At 39.0% G+C, this 20,901-nt stretch overlaps 1 protein-coding gene across 1 annotated transcript in view; it reads right to left on the bottom strand.

The window, feature by feature from the left end:
- The window catches only part of CD109 (CD109 molecule), a 90,942-nt gene that overhangs the window by 49,242 nt on the left and 20,799 nt on the right, over positions 1 to 20,901 (bottom strand). Inside the window, exons 4-6 of the mRNA XM_052678876.1 lie at positions 12,502 to 12,530; positions 7,952 to 8,182; positions 7,674 to 7,799 (exon numbers count right to left, since the gene is read on the bottom strand). Of these exons, the coding sequence (XP_052534836.1) occupies positions 7,674 to 7,799; positions 7,952 to 8,182; positions 12,502 to 12,530 (386 nt within the window). The remainder of the gene's footprint in view (positions 1 to 7,673; positions 7,800 to 7,951; positions 8,183 to 12,501; positions 12,531 to 20,901) is intronic.

The following is a 20,901-nucleotide window of genomic DNA, read 5'->3' as shown; positions in this document are numbered from 1 at the left end:
ATTTGTCCTCTGGCACATAACCCTTAATTCTCATTTTTACAGTGCCCTGCCAAAAAGCTGCCATCAGCAGGGAAATGGCATGAGTTACCTGGAACTAGAGCTCTAAATATCAGCTGATCTGCCTAACACCAGGATTACATTGGAGCAATGATCAAATCATCTTTCACAAGGCTTTTTTGTAATCATTAATCAATCAGACTGTGCCTCACTAGGCCATATGGGACATGTAAGCACATTCTATAATGCAATGTATCAATGACAAAAATAAAGACTGGAAGTATTGCTAGCATAATACATCTTACATCCATATCTTGCTAACTATTTGATATTCTCAGTGTCAAGAAATACATGATGTGGACATAAAGTTAGATTATTAGACAAAAACAACAAGAATCACTCCTCAAGAGTTTTGTTTGAGGAGAAAGAATATCACTAAGTTACTTTTGAAATATTTATGTCAGCCTTCATCTAAAAATGTGAATAACATAAGGTTTAGGCGTACACACATTTTTAAAATGTTTGGCTTTAATACTCATAAATAATAAATAGTAGTAAAATAATAATTGAAATAATAGAATGAATAATCCAATAGATCCATGCCACAAATAAAATGAATCAGTCAAAAACATTTTTGCTTGGTTCAGCAGGAGCCAACATGGATGGCCTCCCTAGCCCCCCCACTGAATGCATGAGAGGAAGGGACAGCAACAGCCATTCTGGCAACCAGCGGTGCTCCTGTGCTCAAATGGGACATTTGGAGGAGCTTCTGTGCTCAAATGGGACATCTCAACATGAGAGCTTCCTCCTTCTCTGACAGGGCTCCAGGTCACAAAGGAAAAGCAGCCAAAAATAAACTCAAGCCTTAAGCAACACAAGAGCAGCAGAATGAAAGAGTTACGTTCCCTTTTTTTTTTTCTTTAAAAAATAAAAAACAAAACTTATAAGAAGAAAATCTGAACTCAGCTGGACTAGAAGAACAAACTAAGAAAATGAAAGAGTTTCCAAATCCCAAAGGACAGGAAGGGGAAGACTCCTTTCGACAGCCTGTTTGCTTCTTTGATTAAGATCCTTCTGAGAAATAGGAAAGACCATTGTAGACAACAATCTGTCACTAGGAGGTGGCTGTTTTTCATATCACTGGATGCTGTTCAACTGCACGATGAGGTTATGACAATGTGGAGCTCAGAAGCCTGCTTGCTTTGCTTATTTTCAAGAAATTTTTCATTTTCCTACAAGTACCATTTTTGCTAGAGAACTTCCATGAATATGGTTTGAAATATGAGGCAAAAGAGATTGGATATGGACAATTGGTCGTAAGGTAGTGCACAGAAACATGACTGGCATGTAAGAAAACTGCCAGATGTCCCTAGGCCCTGTGGTTCTTCAAAGATCCTCACTGAAAATCACAGTAATATCGTTATTTAGATATTTCACTTTTTAAGTAGGAATTAGTTATCCTCTCAGAGGTAAGTGAAATCTGTAGTTTGACTGATCAGCAGATGGCTTCTTTACTTCATCAAGGTGTGTCAGGTGGGAATGAGTGTGGCAGGAGAAGAAGAGAGCATGAACAGAGAACACTTGTGAGAAAAACACCTGGACCAAGACTCAGGCTGCAAACAACTATAATGGTTACCCATCTCTCTTACCTCATCAAAAAGAAGAGCAAATTAAGCATCTAAGACCAAGCTCCTGATGTATAAATGTTAAAACTTCTCCTAGCAAAAAAACTTCCATCAAAGAAAAATCAGATTAGAGCTGGTTTTATGAGTAAGTCACTGATCACCACAGCAACTGCCATATTTATATTCCCATTTTGAAAATATACATGCTTAATCTGCTATTTTCACATTTATGCATATCATAATTCTTATGATCCAAAATACAATGGTACAAAATGCTACATGCAATCCATAATCAGATTACTATTGATTAATCTTAGGAACAGGTATCTTTAGGAGAATGACATTCAGCAAATTTATCCCACATCTGGTTGATGTACGTTTTCTATTTTCACTAACAAGTGTGTATATGTCACCTTTGCTGTCAAGCAAACCATGAGCAGAACATTACTCGAGGTGGTAGGATGAAAAAGTACCTCCTTGAAAATTACTTTTTATTTCATCTTAGGAATTAAAACAAAATAATTATTTGTTAAGGGAACTGAAAGCAGTAGAAAACAGGTATTAAAGAGAGACGAGAGCTCTTGGCTGCAACTTCTCTAAAATAACAACCTTTATTACAGAAAGCAAGCCATGAATTGACAGTGTAGGGAAAGGAAAAGATCCTAATAGGTCAACTGGGTGATTTGACTGCCAAGCCAGATTTCTCCCTAATGCACACTTTCCTGCCAAGCTAGTTTGCAATAGGCCAAGTAACAACATTTCAATCTCTTTGCACCATTTTAGTTCTTTAGGGCAGGGCTTTCTCTCAGGTAAATATTATTGAAATATTTTAAAGTGTACACAGTTCAATTAGTTTCTAGGAGCAGTGACTTTTAAGAGCTTAGTTATATACACAGTCCAAAAGAGAATCTTTTCAATTCAGATACAAAAACAAGCACCATGCTTATTCCACTTAGGCTGCTTTATTCTGTTTTTATGATCTCTCCAGAAGCCAACATTTCTTAAACCACAAGAGATGTATAACATTCTGTGCACATTGCTCAGAGTATATCTACAGATTAAAAAAAAAAAAAAAAAAAGTGCCAAAAAGAGATCCATATAAGATGGATGCTACAGATCTTGACATCTAAGAATGACTGTTCAGCTTTTGCTCTGCTGTGATGAACCAGCTCTGTTTGAAATCATTCAGTCCAACTGAAAGTTGTTTTGTCTCTGAAACTTTTCAAAATAGAATACTCTTAAAAAATATTTTAGAAAGCCTTCATTGCTCCTGAATCATCACTATTCCTGTGTCAAAAATTTCCAAACAAGAACTTCCATCAATTAGATTGCAAAATGCCTTAGAAGAAAAACTTTTAGACTGAGATATCTCCTGCTAAAACTCAGCAACTAAAAGCCTTTCAGCAGCAGGCTCCATAACAGGAAATATAAAATATCCAACTAAAATACAAGGTGGAGACTTGAGAACCAGACTGTAATTATACTGTCTTGAGCTTTCTTGGAAGAGTTCTACTAACACCTGTACTCTTATTAGAAGTACTACAGGATGTTTAATGGCAGCAAGCAGCCAGAACCTGATTTAAAACAGGATTCAGAGGCACTACTTCCAAGAATCCAAATTCTGCACACTTGGTTACTTGATCTGTAACCACTGGAAGTATCATTTAGTGATTTTATGGCACTTTAAAGACAAGATAAGAAACCCAGAAATGTTGAACTGCTGACACTAAATGAGAAAGCTCAGGTCCTGGCATCAGGATAGCTAAGTCACCCAGAGATCACCCCATTTGCAATCTGAAGATGTTCCTAAAGCCCTGAGTAGATCCAAAAGATACTATGGATTCTGTGGACTCAGTCAAACAGTACCAGTTACAGACAAGAAAGTATAGCTACAAAAATGCCAAACCTATCAAAATGCAGGACAGACACGCTAAGCACATCTTAGCATTAAATTCAAGTTCAGAGTGACCCCTGCTCTCAGGACAGGATTAGTGAATCTGCAACTTCATATATAATACAGAAAAACTTGTACCTCCCTTAATGACAGCTGCAGCACAGGAATACCTACTCAGAGTGATCTGAGCTACTCATTTGCTTTAACTGAACACTGACTCAACCTCCACTGACTAAAACAGGAACTTCAATGCCCACTATAACTTATGTATAGACATGCTATAAACCTGAAACCAAATCCCCTCCCATATGATCTTGACATTCAAAGCATAAGCTCATTTCTGACTAAGAACCAAAAGAAATTTCCCGTCAGTTAAGTATTTCTTTTCCTTTATTCTGCAAGGTTTCTTGCATCTTTCATTAATCAAACAGTATGATATGCTATCAGAAAAATAAGTGTGGAACAACCCAATAGACAGACTTAGCAAAATAGTGCATAGCTCCACAATATACTTCTGTGCATGATATTATCATCCAGTGTAAGACATTGTGCAGATACATGCTATGTCATACAGAAATAACGCGCACTGCTTTGTCATTATATTCTTTTAACACCAAATTTGAAGATCAAAGAGGTGTACATTCTGAAGGAAAAGGCATCTGAAAGGAAACAAACTTCTACATGTGGTGTTCCTCCCCCCCCCCAACCATTTAAACATCATATGAATAACCAGGTTTTTCTGGACCCCAAAGCCTACTACATTTTTACTTAGATACACTGTTCCTTCTCTCCTCTATTTGTATTTTCATTTTATATATTTATTGACAGAAGAAACCAGTTAACCTGACCTCCTTTTATCACAAGTTTAGTTACTCTAGAATTCAGCTACTCCAGCAGTCTGCTTGATTTCAATGCATCTACCAAAAAGGCAATCATTCTTGATGCTAAAACATCAGGCAAAAGAGAAGCTGTCAATCTCATTTTTTTGTTTGTTTGTTCAGGTGATTAATAGCCTTATTGATGAAACAAACTTCCCTGCAAAAAAGAAACTCTCCAGTTTCAATTTCTAATAGCTGGTTCATACCATGCCTTCCTCTAATACATTAAGAAGCTTTTTAAAACCTGTAATGGCACCTAGAAATTGTAATCAATAAATCCACTGATTCATTTTATCCTTCAGTGTACAGTCAGCATTGAACTTCTTCAAGTCCCCAGCAATAAGCTTTCTTTCCCATCTCCATTTGCAAACCCTATCATCGGTTTGTACTGGAAACACCCTGGTGACTGACATTTGCTATTTGCCCAACACTTAAGCCACTCTCCCTTGACAGACTTCATGTATATTGCATTGACATTTTTTCATTAGAATTTTATACAATAAAAAAAATCCTTTACAAAAATCTGCTACATGAATAAAGCTACCTACCTATTACATTCAAAATAACCCAAAATAATTTAATTATTTGATGTGGATTCCCACATCACCTTAATTGACATTTTTCTCAGAATTCATGCCATATGACAGGTTTCCCTTCCTACCTCACTTACTCTTTCCTGACAAGGACATATTCATCTTCTGCTTGTGTTCTTAAGTCTTCTTACAGTGAAATTCACTAAACCACATAGAGCTATCATAATACATACTAAATATTCCCATCTCTGCCACAGATTCACTGTTTTTTCATGCCACTGGGCTCTGCCTCCTCTTGGAATTTCTTTTGTTTCTAGATAACTTTAAGAACTCTTTCATACTTTTATTAACCATCAAGTTCTCTTCAGAATCCTTACATTTCCTACAAATCTGCAAGAGTTCAGAGTTTCTCATTGGAATGGTATCTATCTATTACCCTCTTTTTTTTTTCCCCACTTATTAAATGTTGTCTTTCTTAAGTATGAACTGTATCCTTCATCAGTAAAAACAAAATAATCCTGTTTCTGTTCTGATCAAGTTTATCTTTTCCTAAGAGAGTATTTTGTTAAATGCAGGAAAAGCATTTTGCAGTGCTTTTCACCTTGAATTGTCTTCTGAAACAATGATGAATTAGAAGGGTATTATTTCTGACTCTGGATATCCTTCATGTCACTGAAGCATTTGGAACTCTATTTAAAGGATCCCAAACCTGGCATTCAAGGCTATACTCAATGCTAGAACACTAAGATTTACAAATTAATAATCAGGAAAATTGGGTGTTCTTAGTGAAAAAGAACAAAGACAACTCACAGATCTAACATGAATCCAGGCCAGTGTACAACCTTTGGCAGCAGTCAACTTTCTGACAGCTTGAGACTGGGGAACCTCCTGAACAAGGGGTCAGAGTTTTTAGTTTACAATTCTTAACAGCCTTTACCTCTGTGAATTTGACCAGCCATTGCATTTGAACCATTGGGAATTTCACAACAAATGCTTGTGATGAGCTCTATGGTTTACCTGTTCCATTTTAATTGATTTGAAATTGCCCTCTAGCGAAGTTTCAGAAGAGACAGTGAACAAAATGTTCCGTATTTATCTTCTCCTTCTTGCTACTCACGACTTGAGAGACTTGTTTTCATGGCTTAATGACATGTATGCAGTACATATTGCACAGTTAAAATTTGAAGTATAATTTCCTATCATCTACTGAAATTTTACTTGAGTATAGACTGTTTTCTCAGCTACTTCACTAGCCTAGATGAATCTGTGGCATTTTTCTTTCAATTTCACAATTTTTTCCCCTTATTTATTTAGTTATTTCAAGAGAGAATGCCATTTACATTCAGATCCTGAGAACAGCTGCTGTCTTTCCTTCAGCAGTGTTTCCTGACTTCAGGATTATTCATGACTTAGCAGAAAATCCTATCACAACTTCACACTAATGTTTTTTCCTCTAGCAGAGCTGTTGAAGAAGCCTATCCCCATTTCAAGACTTTTCCTTTGTCTGAGCCATGCTTCTCACCACCCTAAAAAGTGCCTGTGCATTTGTGAGTGGTGCTGTGCTGAGAACCAGATCAGGGAACTGAACTAGGTCAAACAAAATAAAATAGTGCCTTAATCTTCAAACTTTTCAAATTCCCTGATGCACTTTAAATCAGCCTCATTACAGATGCTCCAGCACTACTAAGAAAATGCTAAGCAGCAGCACAGGGATGGGAAGGAGCAGCCAAGCCTAAGAACAATTTAAAGCATTTTTCCCAACGAGGACACTAGTAATGAACCCACACCCACATGAAAATGTGTTGAAAGAACCCAGTCTTGATCATCAGTTGAACATCTCATCTATCTTACCCTATAGAAAATCTATGAAGACATTACTTCTACTGGCAGATATCATTCTGAAGTTATACATAACTAAATGAGGTTTTCTGCTTCTGCCTCATGTTATTAGGAAACATTACACAGTTCTGTTTGTACTTGCTAAATGTCTCTGAACAGTCATTGCAAGCCAATTCGGAAATGCAGTTCCCATACTACGGGGATGTAGAGCAGTCTGAATAAACTTGACACACACAGTCTTAAACAACTAAGCCTCCAGCTATTTCGACAATGCATCTACCAGTCTATGAGAATCTTAAAGGATTTGGACTGATAGGACTGTTACCAAAGCAACATGCCAAATAAATTCTACCAGCTTTATTATGAAATAGTTCTGCTTCAGTATTCATTATTACTATTTTGTATAGTTTTTATTTCCTCAGTAAGAACTGAGTCACTATCAATTGCTGAAACACCACTAAGACTGAACAGGCATATATAAATGACAGTATTGGATGCCACACCTTTGAGACACTGACTGGCTGCACACCAGAGAACAGTGAATTTCTGTGTATTAGCTTTCAAAATAAAGGTAAGGATGTTTCACTTTAAAAAATAGTATTCCCTATGTTCTTTCTTCAATACACTTTCAAATAATACATTTTAGAATCAAAATGCAGTCCCTTAGGATAAAATAAGCATGCTTGCTTCTATTTTTTTTTTAACATATTTTTTCTTAATGTATTTATTTACAAAACCGTTCACTACTGAAAAACTTGAGTGGTTTGCATATGTTTGATTTCTCCTCATGATCCATATTTATTTCTGGCCTTACTTTAGCAAAGCAAACACTATTTTATTCACATCAATCAGGACATCTATCAGAAGAAATGAAATTTCACTGTAAGCTGACATTGCTAATACTCACATTTACTTCCACATCTATGGACCAGTCTCCTAGTGGAGGATTCTTTGATAACTGAAATTTTTTTGAAACTACACCTAAATCACCCTCCTCCAGCAACCACTGCTGAATCAACTTCTTCCGAGGGTCCTAGGAAAAAAAAAAAAAGTCAGGGTCCATGTTAAATGCAAGTGGCTTTGCTAGCAAGATTTAGGCATCAATATATTTCACCTGTGTTTGGCATGTAAAGTTGGAATATACGAAAAATTCCAATGTATAACAAGATTCTTGTGGATACTTACCCGTACATATATATTTAGAGAAGCTTTGTAAGGTTTGAGATCAGGATAGACAGTGACAATCCGAAACATGACATCCTGTCCTGGTTTGTATGTAGATTTATCAGTTTGAATGAAAACAGAGATACTCTTTGCTGTGTATATCAAGCTGGTACGGTTAGAGAAGATACGCTGGCCATCAGCATGGCCTTCCACCAGTAATTCATAAGTCCCAGAAGCACTTTCCAATGGCAACTGAAAAGAGAACAGTGCATCACTGTTAATTATCCAAGATATAACTGAAGAATCACAGAATGGCCTGGGTTGAAAAGGACCACAATGATCATGTAGTTTCAACTCCCCTGCTCTGTACAGGGTCGCCAACCACCAGACCAGGCTGCCCAGAGCCACATCCAGCCTGGCCTTGAATGCCTCCAGGGATGGGGCATCCACAACCTCCTTGGGCAACCTGTTCCAGTACATCATCACCCTCTGTGTGAAAATTATTCCATAAAACACTTGCCATTAAGGTTTCTGCTCTGTCAACTTACGTAAACACTTAGAAAGAGAAATAGGACTTCAGGACTCACTTTAACAATTACACAGAAATGTATTCTCAGAGGCAATCTTCCAAAATACTTGTGATTTTTGCTAGTAATCAGACTTTCAATAACATAAGTAGGTATGTATTTATACACCATTAATGGACATTCTGCTCTCTTTTCTTTTTACAGTTACTGAGAAATTTCTTGCATTTGATTTTGGGGGCTTTTTTTTCAGACTTTGTCATTTTCTAGCGATTTATTTTCCAGAAATATGAGAGCTGAAGAAGATACATATAGGCAAGATGAGCAGGAGAGAAAGAAAACCTTCCGTATCTCTTTATAAGGTTCAGCTCCATACCTTTTAGAGTAGAAAAATTAAATTCAGTATAGAAGTCTCCTGAGAAGCTGAGTATTGCTTTTCAATGGAAACCGACTAATTTTTTTCTCATTTCAGTGCTTTTAATGTTTCATAATTACAGTAAGTACTGCAGTTCAACCAGTAAGATAAGTATTCTTCCCAAAGTATGAAGAGCAAATGTAGAGAGACTTTATACAGTTAGCTGAGATGCCTTGTTAAGGACAGACTCTGAAAGCTCCTTCAGTGCTGTCAGCAAACACGGACAGACTCTGCTAGCAAGGAAGGTTGGACCACATAAGGCAATAATAACCACACACAGGTGTATTCCTCCAGTGAGTAGAGAAAATCTAGAGCTCACAATTTAGATAGACCAGTTCATTTCCTTAGATGGTGAAACCTCAGCTACAGGAGTTCTAAAGGCTCTAAGCAGAACAGCTGCAGGACATGGAGATATCACCTTGAGCAGAGCCTGCACAGACAAGGAATGACCCTAGGTGCATTCCAGCCCAGATGCAAACTTCTGTCCTGCCATCTGCTTGGAACTCTTTCTTTGAAGATGGAAAGGGTTTAACAAAGCATGCAGCTGGTTCCAGCAAGTAGTGCTGCTAAAAAGCTTAGGAGTCACATGCTTCTGTTTGTAGTTAGAACAGTAAATCTGGAGTAAAGCCTCTGAAGTCAGGACAACTAAAACACACAGGCTAACATTTTTCAGCATAACATATGGAAATTAAGCTCATTTCTCGCACTGGTAATGAAAATTACATCTGTTAACTCACCAGGCACAGCACTTCAAAATTATCCTACCAAGCTCTATGATGAAACACTGCCTTGCTGTCAAAACTCATTTTAAGAACATATAGTGAAGTAATGGATTTTTTCCCAAATGAGGAAGAATACAACAATGACAAGTACCACGAATGCAAATGTCTCTATCAAATACATTTCCTTCTCTGTCTGCTTACCTATAAACAGGAATTAACTACAGTTTCATCCCTCTCTGTTGAGTTTGTTTTGAAAAACAAGTTAAAAGGAAAAACCATTGAGAGGAAAAATAAATAGGCTTTCTTTTTCCACCCACAAACAGGCATATGATGACACAGGAGAAACAGTACCATTTAAAAGCTGGACTTATATAACCAAATTCTAGGTGCAAAACACTAGACTGAAATTGACTCTGCATTTCCTTCAACTACAGGTCACTGTATACTCATTGCCAAGAACATATGATTCACATATTTCAACACTCAAACTTTCTTGCCAAGTATTCTGGAATATATTAGACAGGAGGAACAGCCTTAGTTACTACATCTGTCAAATATAGCCTCACAATTAATTCATTTAAGAATACTATCATTTATTACAATGTTATTTTAAAACACTTCTTTAAAAGTCTGCAATCATCATTTACAGACCTTTTTCTGTAGCCCTTTTCTGTCATGAGTAAAGCTACATGGGATTTTGCCCTGATTTTTATGTCTTGATACTTTTTATATCATAACGTGGTGACAAAGCTGCCTATTGTACCTTTGCGGATGTAAAATCCAAAGACAACAGAAGTTTGCATCGTTCTGTAGTGTATTGGGACATCTGAGGTGTAAAGTAACCCAAATTTTATTGCATGTAGCCATGCTAATGGAAACTGAATTAATACAATGTTTCTGGAAATTCACTGCTAAAATAATGGTAACCATTTGCCTCAGCCCCATCAATTTCATCTCCAAAGAACATTTCTCAACCCATATATGAATTATGCATTTTTTAAACAGTACCTACCAGAAACTTACTGCAAAATAGAGTTTATCTTAGTTGATACACTCCCCAACTATATGGTATTACTATTCTTGTTTTGGCACCCCTAACACAAGAGAGACAATGGCCATTTCAAGCCCTTCTCCTAACCACATCAGCCACCCTCACGAGCACCTCAGACAAGGAAGCTCTTGTCTCCTCTGGAAAACATGACAAGTGAAACCATTACCCATTTTGTGCTACCAGCCAAGTATACTTTGGGCAGTACAGAAGTCTACCATAGCTACATGAACAACAAAAAAAATCTCTTAAAAATATGAGTCAGTTCTTCTAACCTGACATGTTACATCCAAACAGTGCCCTACCACTCCCTTCCCATCCCTACAACACGCCCTCAATGTTCGAGAAATGTGTAAAGGGTGCGCAAGGAAGGCATTGTTTCATTCAAGCAGTAGTAAGGCAGGGTAGCAAATTTAGATTGAGCTGGATATAGGGTCCCCTATTTTGTTTACTGTATGCTTGAAATATTTTAGAAGAAAATAGACTACTGAAATATACTGAAATGGTACTACTGAAGTGATTATGGAATTCAATTTTACAGAAGCCTAGTAAGACATAAGGATGCTCTTAGACTGGACAAATTATATTAAACAACTGCTAGCCTAACTTGTTTGGGTTTTTGTGGTTTTGGTTTGTTTGTTGTTGTTTTTTTTTAATTGAATTGTTAATGTTTTGTAATTTATGCTTTGTATAGATACATTTTAACCTAGAATTCTTTACAATGTTGAACTGCTAATCATTACTGATTATCCGTTTATCAAATACTCCCTGAGTATTTCATAAGACATACATTTAACCTATGATCAAAACCTAAGCCTACTGCTTTTAAGGATATTCAGGTTTACAGGTGTTAAAAAAAAATAAATAAAATAAAGAATTTCATAAAAACCTTTTTCCTGACTCAAAGACCTAATTCTTTAGATCAAAGTTTTAAGATAAGCATACAGGATTAGAAATCCAGAATGCCTACTTAGTAAATATTATGAACTTTTGCATTATGTATAATGCATTTTTGTTGACTAGTTAGTTTACTATGTACCTCCACTGAATGTATGATTTACAAATCATCAAGAAAACTATGTATAAAGAAGAGCGATACTTTTACTTTAATATTTCTCAGTTATTAGAACAACAAAGATGATAAAGAGTCTGTAGTATCTCCTGTTCAAGGAAAGGTTGGGAGACCTGGGTCTGTTCAGCTTGGAGAAGAGAAGACTGAGAGAGGATCTGATCGATGTGAATAAATATCTAAAATGCCCAAGGCAACTGTATGAGGTCAGACTATTTTCAGTGGTGCATAATAATAGGACAAGGAACAGTGGCCAAAAACTGGAACATAGGAAGTTCCACAAAAATATGCAGAAGAACTTCTTTAGTGAGAGTAACAGAGCACTGGAAGGGATTGCCTAGACAGGTTGTGGATTCTCCTTTGGAGATGCTTAAGACCCATCTGGACACCTATCTGTGCAAGCTACTGGGGGGAATCTGATTTAGCAGGGGGGGGTTAGACTCAATGAGCTCTAGAGGTCCCTTCCAACACCTGCAATTCTTTGATTACTTTGCACAATTATTTCAGCTCTAGTAAGCCTTCAAAATGAAATAGTGGTGTAGAAATAGAGGTAGCAGCTAGTAAAAAAAAATCATAAAGCAAAGTTCTGGGCTCAGTCTTTATGATAGCTTGTGATGATGCTGGAAGTGAGCTCACAAATTCTGTAATTACTTGCAATAAGCTGTGGAGTACTTGATGTGAAAGTTCTTAGAGTAATGGTTAGCAAACACATTCACACATCTCATCAACAATGACTTCTGAAAAATCCAAGGCAGTCAATATTTTCTTTGAAGGAAAGGAAATAAATACTTACTATTGGAAGAACAAGAGTCCCAAAGGAATCTGATAATAAAAAAAAAAAAAAAGAAAGAAAGAAAACAGCATCACAAACAAGCTTTATAAAAATTGAACTTCATCAACATAACCAGGTTAATTTGCAGATCAGCTCTCCTCCCCATTCCCACACTGCCCAAAATACCCACTGGACACTTGACCCCCTTGCTGTGGCTCCTCCTGCACTCGGTGTGCATGGACAGCCCACGCAGCCCTCATGCACAGGGTGCAACCTGTGGCCCACATGCTGGCCCACATGCACATGCTGTTCAGCCAGCTGGTTGCTGCCAAACACTGCCTGGAATGAAACTGAGAAATAGTCTGATGTAACTGCTGCACTGGTAGATATAGATATGTCATACTTGTATTTCCTTCAGCTCCACCAGGAATCTACAAGGGATCACTGTCAGGGGAGTGGGACTCATCATAAGACACAGGGGAAGAGCATCCTGGGATTATCAGAGAATCACAGAACATCCCAAGTTGGAAGGGACCCACAAGGATCACTGCATCCAACTCCCAGCTCCACACAGCATCAATCAACACTCAAACCCTATGTCTGAGAATGTTGTCCAAATGCTGATTGGACACCAACAGCTCGGTGCCATGCCCACTGACCTGGGCAGTCTGTTCCAGGCCCACCACCCTCTGTTGCAGAACCTGTCCCTAACCCCAGCTGCCCCTTCCCTGACACAGCTCCATGCCATTCCCCCAGGCCCTGTCACTGTCACAGAGAGCAGAGCTCAGTGCTGCCCTTCTGCTCCCTGTGAGCAGCTGCTACGAGGCCACCCCTCAGCTCCCCTGGGCTGAGCACACCAAGGGACCTCAGCCACACCTCACATGTCCTGCCCTCTAGATCTTTCACCATTATGCAAGTCATACAACAGAACGTTTAGAGGAGGAACCAAAGATTGGAAAAGGGATGGATGTAGGTGATTTAAGAAGGAACAAGTGATTAAGGGGACAAAGCAGCTGGCCAAGCAAAAAAAAGAGGTTGGTCAAAACATTTGTCTTGCCATGCCTTGTGCCTAACCAGTACATTCTGTCCTGTACTCTTCTTAAACTCAACTTTAATTGTTTGTAGTTTTTTTTAAAATGCAAGAGACTAATCTGTATGCATGTGTGTGTCTGGAGATCTAGCCATTAGTAATAGGAACAGGCTTATAGATTAGAGGACTCACATTTAGGTGCCAGCTGGAGAGACAGGAGTGTGCAAATACAGAGTTGGTGTGCGTGTCAGTGTGTGATCACTGATAACAACAGGACTTGGTAAGTCAGCAGTGGGTAAAGTTCCCTGCGAGCCAGGGAGATTGTCCCTGAGGTTGAGGAGCACCTGGAGGAGTTGGTATTGGAGGGACCAGGAGAGCCAGGTCAACAGCTGGAGAGACCATGAGGCCTAGAGGTGCACCAAAAGACCTGGGTTTGTGTTGGGAGCATGTGGGTTGCATTTCTTCTTCTCTGTGGAGGACACAACTGAGAGGGTGATTTAGTGAAGAGTTGTTAGATAGGGTAGTATGGTTAGGTTGTGATTGGGCTAGGTGATCTTTAAGGTCTTTTCCTACCTGAGCAATTCTATGATTCTACAGATGCAGGACCACCTAGTGAATAGACTGGGCCTCCATGGCCACCTTACTGGTGGGATCTGCAGTGGGTGCAAGTATGCATGCTTACGTGTGCACAGAGGTCTCTGTATCAGCAGCTGGAGCAAGGCTTGCATGCCCAGATACTGGGAAGATCAATATTCAGTGCCAACTACTGGGCAGATTGTCTAAGCCCAGCTATGGCAGGGACCCAAATTGTGGGCATGTGTATGTATACATATACATACTTTTTTTTTCTCCTGTCAACTAGACCTTTGTTCTGATCAACTGAAGGTGAGATAAAGGTGCTGCTTGTGTGAGCATGCCTGTCTGTGCTAATATGTGTAACTATCCATGTAGATGTACGTAGCACATATGTATACCTGTGTGTCTGTGTGCCTACTGGGAACACATATTTGGCCTTGCTACTGGTTGGGACTGGGGCATGGAGCCACATCAGCCTCTGCCTTGCCAGGCTGCTAGATTTAGCAACTCCCTAACAGTCACAGCAGTCTCAAATCTGCTAGAAGAACTAGACAACAGTACAGCCCAGGGAAATTGAAATGCAATGCTCCACTAGAATAATGGCTTCCAAGATGCTAACAGACTCCCAGCTGGGACCTGGACAAGGAGGATAAGGTTTGGCATTGCTCTCCTTGAAAACAAATCCCCTCTCAGGTACATTTGTTCCTGGACCAAAGTATTCCTCTGTTTCTGAAAAGAAGCTGATTCTGCACCTCCTTCACGTTTAAGAGAAACCCAGGATATTTTGCATTAACCTCTTCTACAGCTAAGTATGTTGACTACTTTTTGCATCAAAACAACTTTTATGAAAGGAATGAAAAAGGGAAAAAACTTTAAACTGCATCCCATCAAAGAAAAAGAAAAGAAAGGCAACTGGCAAAAAATTCCTTAATCCTAGTCCTTCCCTCTGGCTTGGTGCTTCTACTACCATGGGAACAAACATGAAACAAAGTCAGCAACATGACCATCTAAGCTGTGCCTCTATGACAAGCTAAACCTACTTCTTCACTGAGCATTGACTCTCATCTACATGCATCCAACCCCACTCCTTTCTTATTATATGGCTGATGGAAGACATGATACCTTTTCCAGGGTTGCAAAAATACAAAACCCAGAGCAGTACTGCAGAAATGTTACTTCTACATTTGGTGGAAGCAGACCTCTGTGTTCTCCACTGTTTCCCCTGCATTCACATACCCTGAAACATCTTTATTCAGTCTTCTATTCCCCCTGAGTTACTATTTTCTATTAATTCTGCAGCTAGAAAAAGTTTTCAAAGCCTCGTACAGCATTTACCACCCTCAAACAACAGAGCACACAGAATTAACCATTCGCACTGTATTACATTACCTTGGGAACACTTAACTATTATATCATTACGCAGGGCTTAATATAACTTAATATTTTAACTATTTCAGATAGTGTGACCTCAAATTTTCTCACAATACTGAAATTGCTACAGCTTTTATTTTAATTATTTAACATGGTTTGGTGTTGTTTTTTTTTTTTTTTTTTTGTTGACTTTAATGGTGCTGCCTTTCACTGCCATCACCTCTCTTATCACTAGCCAATTTTTTCTTGGTTTAACAGATTTTTTTTTAACAGAGGTTGGAAAAGAAGTTGCCATATTGGGGTTAACAAAACCTATAGCTATTAGCATTCAGACATATTTGACAGTTTTAATGGCAAAAAATGCATTTTAATAATTTTCTTATTAGTACCATATAATTTAAATGAGTAGTACAACCACTGCAGGGTTCACTTTTCATGTGTATCAACAGAATAATTTTGTAGTTTCCACTCAGTTACATCTTTTTATAATTCCTAGGATGATATGGGTTCACATCTATTTTTCACTCAACTGTTCACCCAGCATATGGGTTACATACATTCTACATAGAATTGCTGCCCTGACAGAGTTGCCTTCTATAGGCAACTGAATATTACCTCTGAGATAATTAAAAAAGAAAAAAAAATTCACTGTATTGCCTTTTATAGAATCATAGAATCACAAAATTGTTTGGACCTTTAAGATCATCTATTTCCAATCCCCCCACTATAGGCAAGGACATCTCCCTCTAGACCAGGTTGCTCAAAGCCCCATCCAACCTGGCCTTTCAGAGAGGAAGCATTCACAACCTTTCTGGGCAACCTGTTCCAGTGTCTCACCACCCTCACAGTAAAGAATTTATTCCTAATATCTAGTCTAAATCTACCCTCTTCCAGTTTAAAACCATTTCCACTCATTCTGTCACTACATGCCCTTATAAAAAGTCCCTCATCAGCTTTCCTGTAGGCCCTCTTTTAGGTACTGGAAGGCTGCTATAAGGTCTCCCCAGAGCCTTCTCTTCTCCAGGCTGAACAGCCCTCAATCTCTCAGCCTCGCCTTGTAGGAGAAGTGCTCAAGCCTTCTGACCACCTTCATGGCCCTCTTCTGGACCTGCTTCAACACTGTGCTCATTGTGCTGGGGACCCAGAACTGAATGCAGTTCTCCAGGTGGGGTCTCACAAGAGCAGAATAGAGGAGCAGAATCAAGTCCCTCGACCTGCTGGTGACACTTCCCCTGATGCAACCCAGGATACAGTTGGCCTTCTGGGCTACAAGTGCACATTGCCTGCTCCTGCTGAATCTTTCATCAACCAACACTCTCAGCTCCTCAGGGCTGCTTTCTAGCCATTCTCCACCCAATTGTACCTGTGCTTGAGATTGCTCTGACCCAGATGCAGAACTTTGAACTTATCTGCCCCTTACAATACATGCTGCAATTCTGAAAGTCACCACGGCAAATTTGCTATTGACTTCTAGGGGCTTTTTCTTCCCCAGAACATCAAGCCTAGCCTTACAGGTGGGAAAATTTAATGACCCCCTTGATCCAGAACTTCATTGCATTCGAAAACAAAACACTTATTTGATATCTGAACTCCAGTAAACATTGATTTAAAACATTTTTTTCCTTTGACATTAGCAAGTAGAAGGCAGTCTAGATGGATAGAAAGCAGTATGTCCCTGCTGCTGTCAGTGTGCTAAAGGAAAACTCCCATTCAGCATGTGCCATCCATTCAAATTATAACTTGGATTAAATCAAATGACTCACATCCTGCTAATGGTGCTTGCAGGCAGCACACTTAATTACTTCATTCTGGTATTCAATGGTTTAATAAGGATGGGTAGCATCTGGCCCTGAACAGCACAGTTTTTTCAAAGTGTTTATGCTACTGTTGAAGCCACAGTTTTTCCTGCCATTCCTCCATCCTCTTCATTTGAGAAGCAGTCCAGGCAATCCTTGACTCTCAGCAATCTCACTGACCTTGCAGGTTTTTACAGCCAGGAAACCCAGGCAAAACACACAAGCAGAGCAGGCATTCCCACTACATAGTGTCATAGAGACCAAGGAACAGCTAAGCTTGCCTGGCACATGAGGCTCCTGGAAAGGAATTACACAGTGCTGCAGAGTACCTGCTGCATAGGTATATTACTTGACTTCATTTCCAGCATCTACCCAAAGAACTCCATGCCCAAATAATCCTATTGAGAAGAGACATCATTTTGGCTAGAGGAAACTTATGTCCTTCTAACTCACAAAAGACAGTTACTGCTAACTGGGAAAAAAAAATAAGGGACTCTATGTCACTGGTAAAGGAGGTTGGATGTAGAATAAACCAGCAACAACAGAGATGATATAAAGCTACCTCCTGAAATTTTTCTCAATTGTATACTGAAAGTAGAAGTACTAAAAGTAACATTAGAGAAGTAATGTTCCTCTAATTCCCATCACTCTGCATAGGAATGTGTGAATAAGGTCGTGCTAAAACTTAGTTTTGTACAACCACAAACTATGACATCACTTCATCAGGAAAAAAAAACACCTTTGTCACTACTGAAAATCAGTTATTAAGAGAAGAATAGCTTTACTTACATGCATGCAAGTAGATGTGCACACAGTTAAGTATTGCTAGCTAAATATAGCACTGGCTATAGCAGTGGCTTCAGTATGTGGTGAAGCACCAAGAACAGAAGTTATATTCATAGAGAATCATACCATAGTCCATTCCTCTGGGTTTCTACTTCCATCTTTACCCATACTAATACACACACACATGCACTGCAAGCACTTCGCAGCTCTTTAATCAGAACAGTGCCTGCTTGCACCATCACTTGATAATGAGTATCATGCAGAACACAGATATTACAAAGTACTTCCCATACTTCAACTAGGTCTTATTATTAAGCCTGTTTTCCACATGCTGGAGCTCAAACAGCGTGAGGTATGATGATGTTGTAGAGTCAGAAGCAACACAACAAGTTTTCTCACATCTAGGAAGTAAAATTTAAGAATGCTAAGCTATAGGAAATGCTGTTTCGGATACAATTATGGTAACCAGAGTAAAAGCTCAGCTACAAACAGAGGTGGTTTCCACAAGCTATTTCCAGCACATCCATTCATAGTATATTCCCTGAGCAAATATGGCTGTGGCAACTACTTCCTCATAAGTCACAGGTACTGCTAGCAGCAAGGAAGACAGGATGGTGCTAGAAATATTGGGTTTCACACATTCCCAAGCCTGGAAGACCTAAGAGCAGGTCTGAGCCAGGTACAGCTGTGCTGCAGATGGGAAACAGCTGGGGAGGAGGGAGATTTAAACCGAAGTCACTTCTCAGTTGTGTGACTCAGAAAGCATTCCCTCCCAAAAGCACTGTTAGAGAGCTGCCTGGCTTCCTTGATCAAGTCCATAGTGTCATCTTGTTCCCAGACAGTGAAAATTTATAGAAGAGGCACTGGGGCATTAGTAATCCCCTGGTTTATGTAATTATTTTGATGGGAACTGACGTCTGGGCAGATCTGAAAGTCTCTGGTGTTGTAGTAAGTCTGTCTCACTGTCATGCATGTTTTTCCCACATTCTCAGAGCTTCTGAGCTGAGCCCTGGAAGCTCCACTTAGCTGCACGAAAAGGTGGCCAAAGCCCCTCTCAATCAGGAGCAACAGCCCAAATACTCCCTTTATGTCACTGCTGAATTGATGAAATTCACCGTATTTTTCTAATCCACTTGATGAATTAATGGTGCAGAAACCTCATGTTTTTAAGAAGCTATCCAGAATCCAGCAGCTAGCACAAAGCACGGCTCTTGTGAATCCTCTGCCACCATGCAGCTGGACACCTTTACCTGCACAAAATGTGTAACACTTGCATGTGACTTACACATGACACCAGATGAGTCCTCGCTACATCTAATCAGGGGAATTCTTCTCCCTCCTGCAGAACCTCCCTACAGCATTGTGCTGAAGAAATACATGGAAATCCCGTGGAAACAAATTCATATTCTCCATCCTCCTTTCTCATAGATTCATTGCTATTTAGGACAAACCAGAAAAAGAGGAAGAAAAGGCAGTAGGGTAGTGCAATGTCACCAGCACAGAGGGCAGTGGGAAATTAAATCATCTTTTTAAATGAACATTGCTACTGTACCATTTTTAGCAGTTTATCTTTTTAGCAAAGCAAACAGTTAGAAAGCAAGGGAACAATACAAAGCCGCACCAGAGGTTCAGACTAGACTTTAGGAAAGATTTCTTTACTATGAGGGTAGTCAAAAACTGAAACAGGCTTCCCAGAGAGGTGGTTGCTGCTCCATGCCTATCAATATTCAAGAGGAATGTGGGCAATGCCCTCAGCAATATGCTGTAATTTTTGGTTAGCCCTGAAGTGGTCAGGCAGATGAACTCAGTGGTCTTTGAAGGTCCCTTCCAACTGAACTAAAAGTTATGCTACCTGTTATTAAGCTGACAACAACAGCACTAGGACCAGATGTAAATGTTACTTCAAAGTGATTTTAAAAAAAAATATATATATATATATATATGTGTGTGTGTTTCCAGTGGTTCATCACAAATAATTTCAGCATTACACGACTTTTCCCTTGTATAACAAAGCCTGTGGCCCAGGTCTACATGCCCTGCAAGGCATACTCACAGACCTCCCAGTCTTCCCTCTGCCAAACAGCCAGGCCCCATCTACATCTGTACAGACATAAATACTCCTGTTTCAGCTTCCACTCCCAAAAAAGGATCGACGTTCCAGAAAAATGACTTTATGACTTGGCATGATTAACCAGAATTCATGCCAACATAAATCAGCACAACAGCAGTTAGCAGCTAACTTAAATTCAGGTCTTAAAGCTAAGTTCTAGCCTATTTAGCAGGCACTGCTGCAAACAGACTTTCTCACTTAACCTTTCCTATCTACGTCCTCATTTCTTCTCGGATCCATTAGAGAATGTGAAAATATAGCTGGAATCACTTCACACTGAAGTGATGTCATAGCTTTCTTCTGGCAGCAGTGTTCACATATACACATTTAGGAAATGCTTACAAAAAAAGTATTTTCTTTACAGTGGCAAATGGAATTTTTTCACCTGATTGGTCTATTAAAAAAAAAAAAAAAAATACTTCTAATATCAGAGAAATGAAAGTATTGCTCTTCATTGTCCTTCCAGTTTTTCCTTCCTATCCAAAATATACACTATTTTTGTGATTTCCAAAAAAAAGAAAGAAGGAAGTATAAATTCCAAGAGCTAAACCGTCCAAAGAGTAAAAAATTTTTACTCATGAAAGAAGGCCTACAAATCTGTGAAGTTTAAATTCTTTAAATGTGATATACTTCTCACCTGTTATCCTAAATTAGCACTTCCTAGTTATGCTGGCAGCCTGAAATAGAACATGTGAGCCACTGCTGTTCAACTATGGCTAAATTTGGGCCAGGTGTTAGTTGGAGGTACAGTA

The sequence above is a fragment of the Tympanuchus pallidicinctus genome, unplaced genomic scaffold, assembly GCF_026119805.1.
Source record: "Tympanuchus pallidicinctus isolate F22 unplaced genomic scaffold, pur_lepc_1.0 scaffold1, whole genome shotgun sequence".
NCBI lineage: Eukaryota > Metazoa > Chordata > Aves > Galliformes > Phasianidae > Tympanuchus > Tympanuchus pallidicinctus.
The sequence above is the reverse complement of the archived record's forward strand: the minus strand, read 5'-3'. Positions and strand labels throughout refer to the sequence as shown.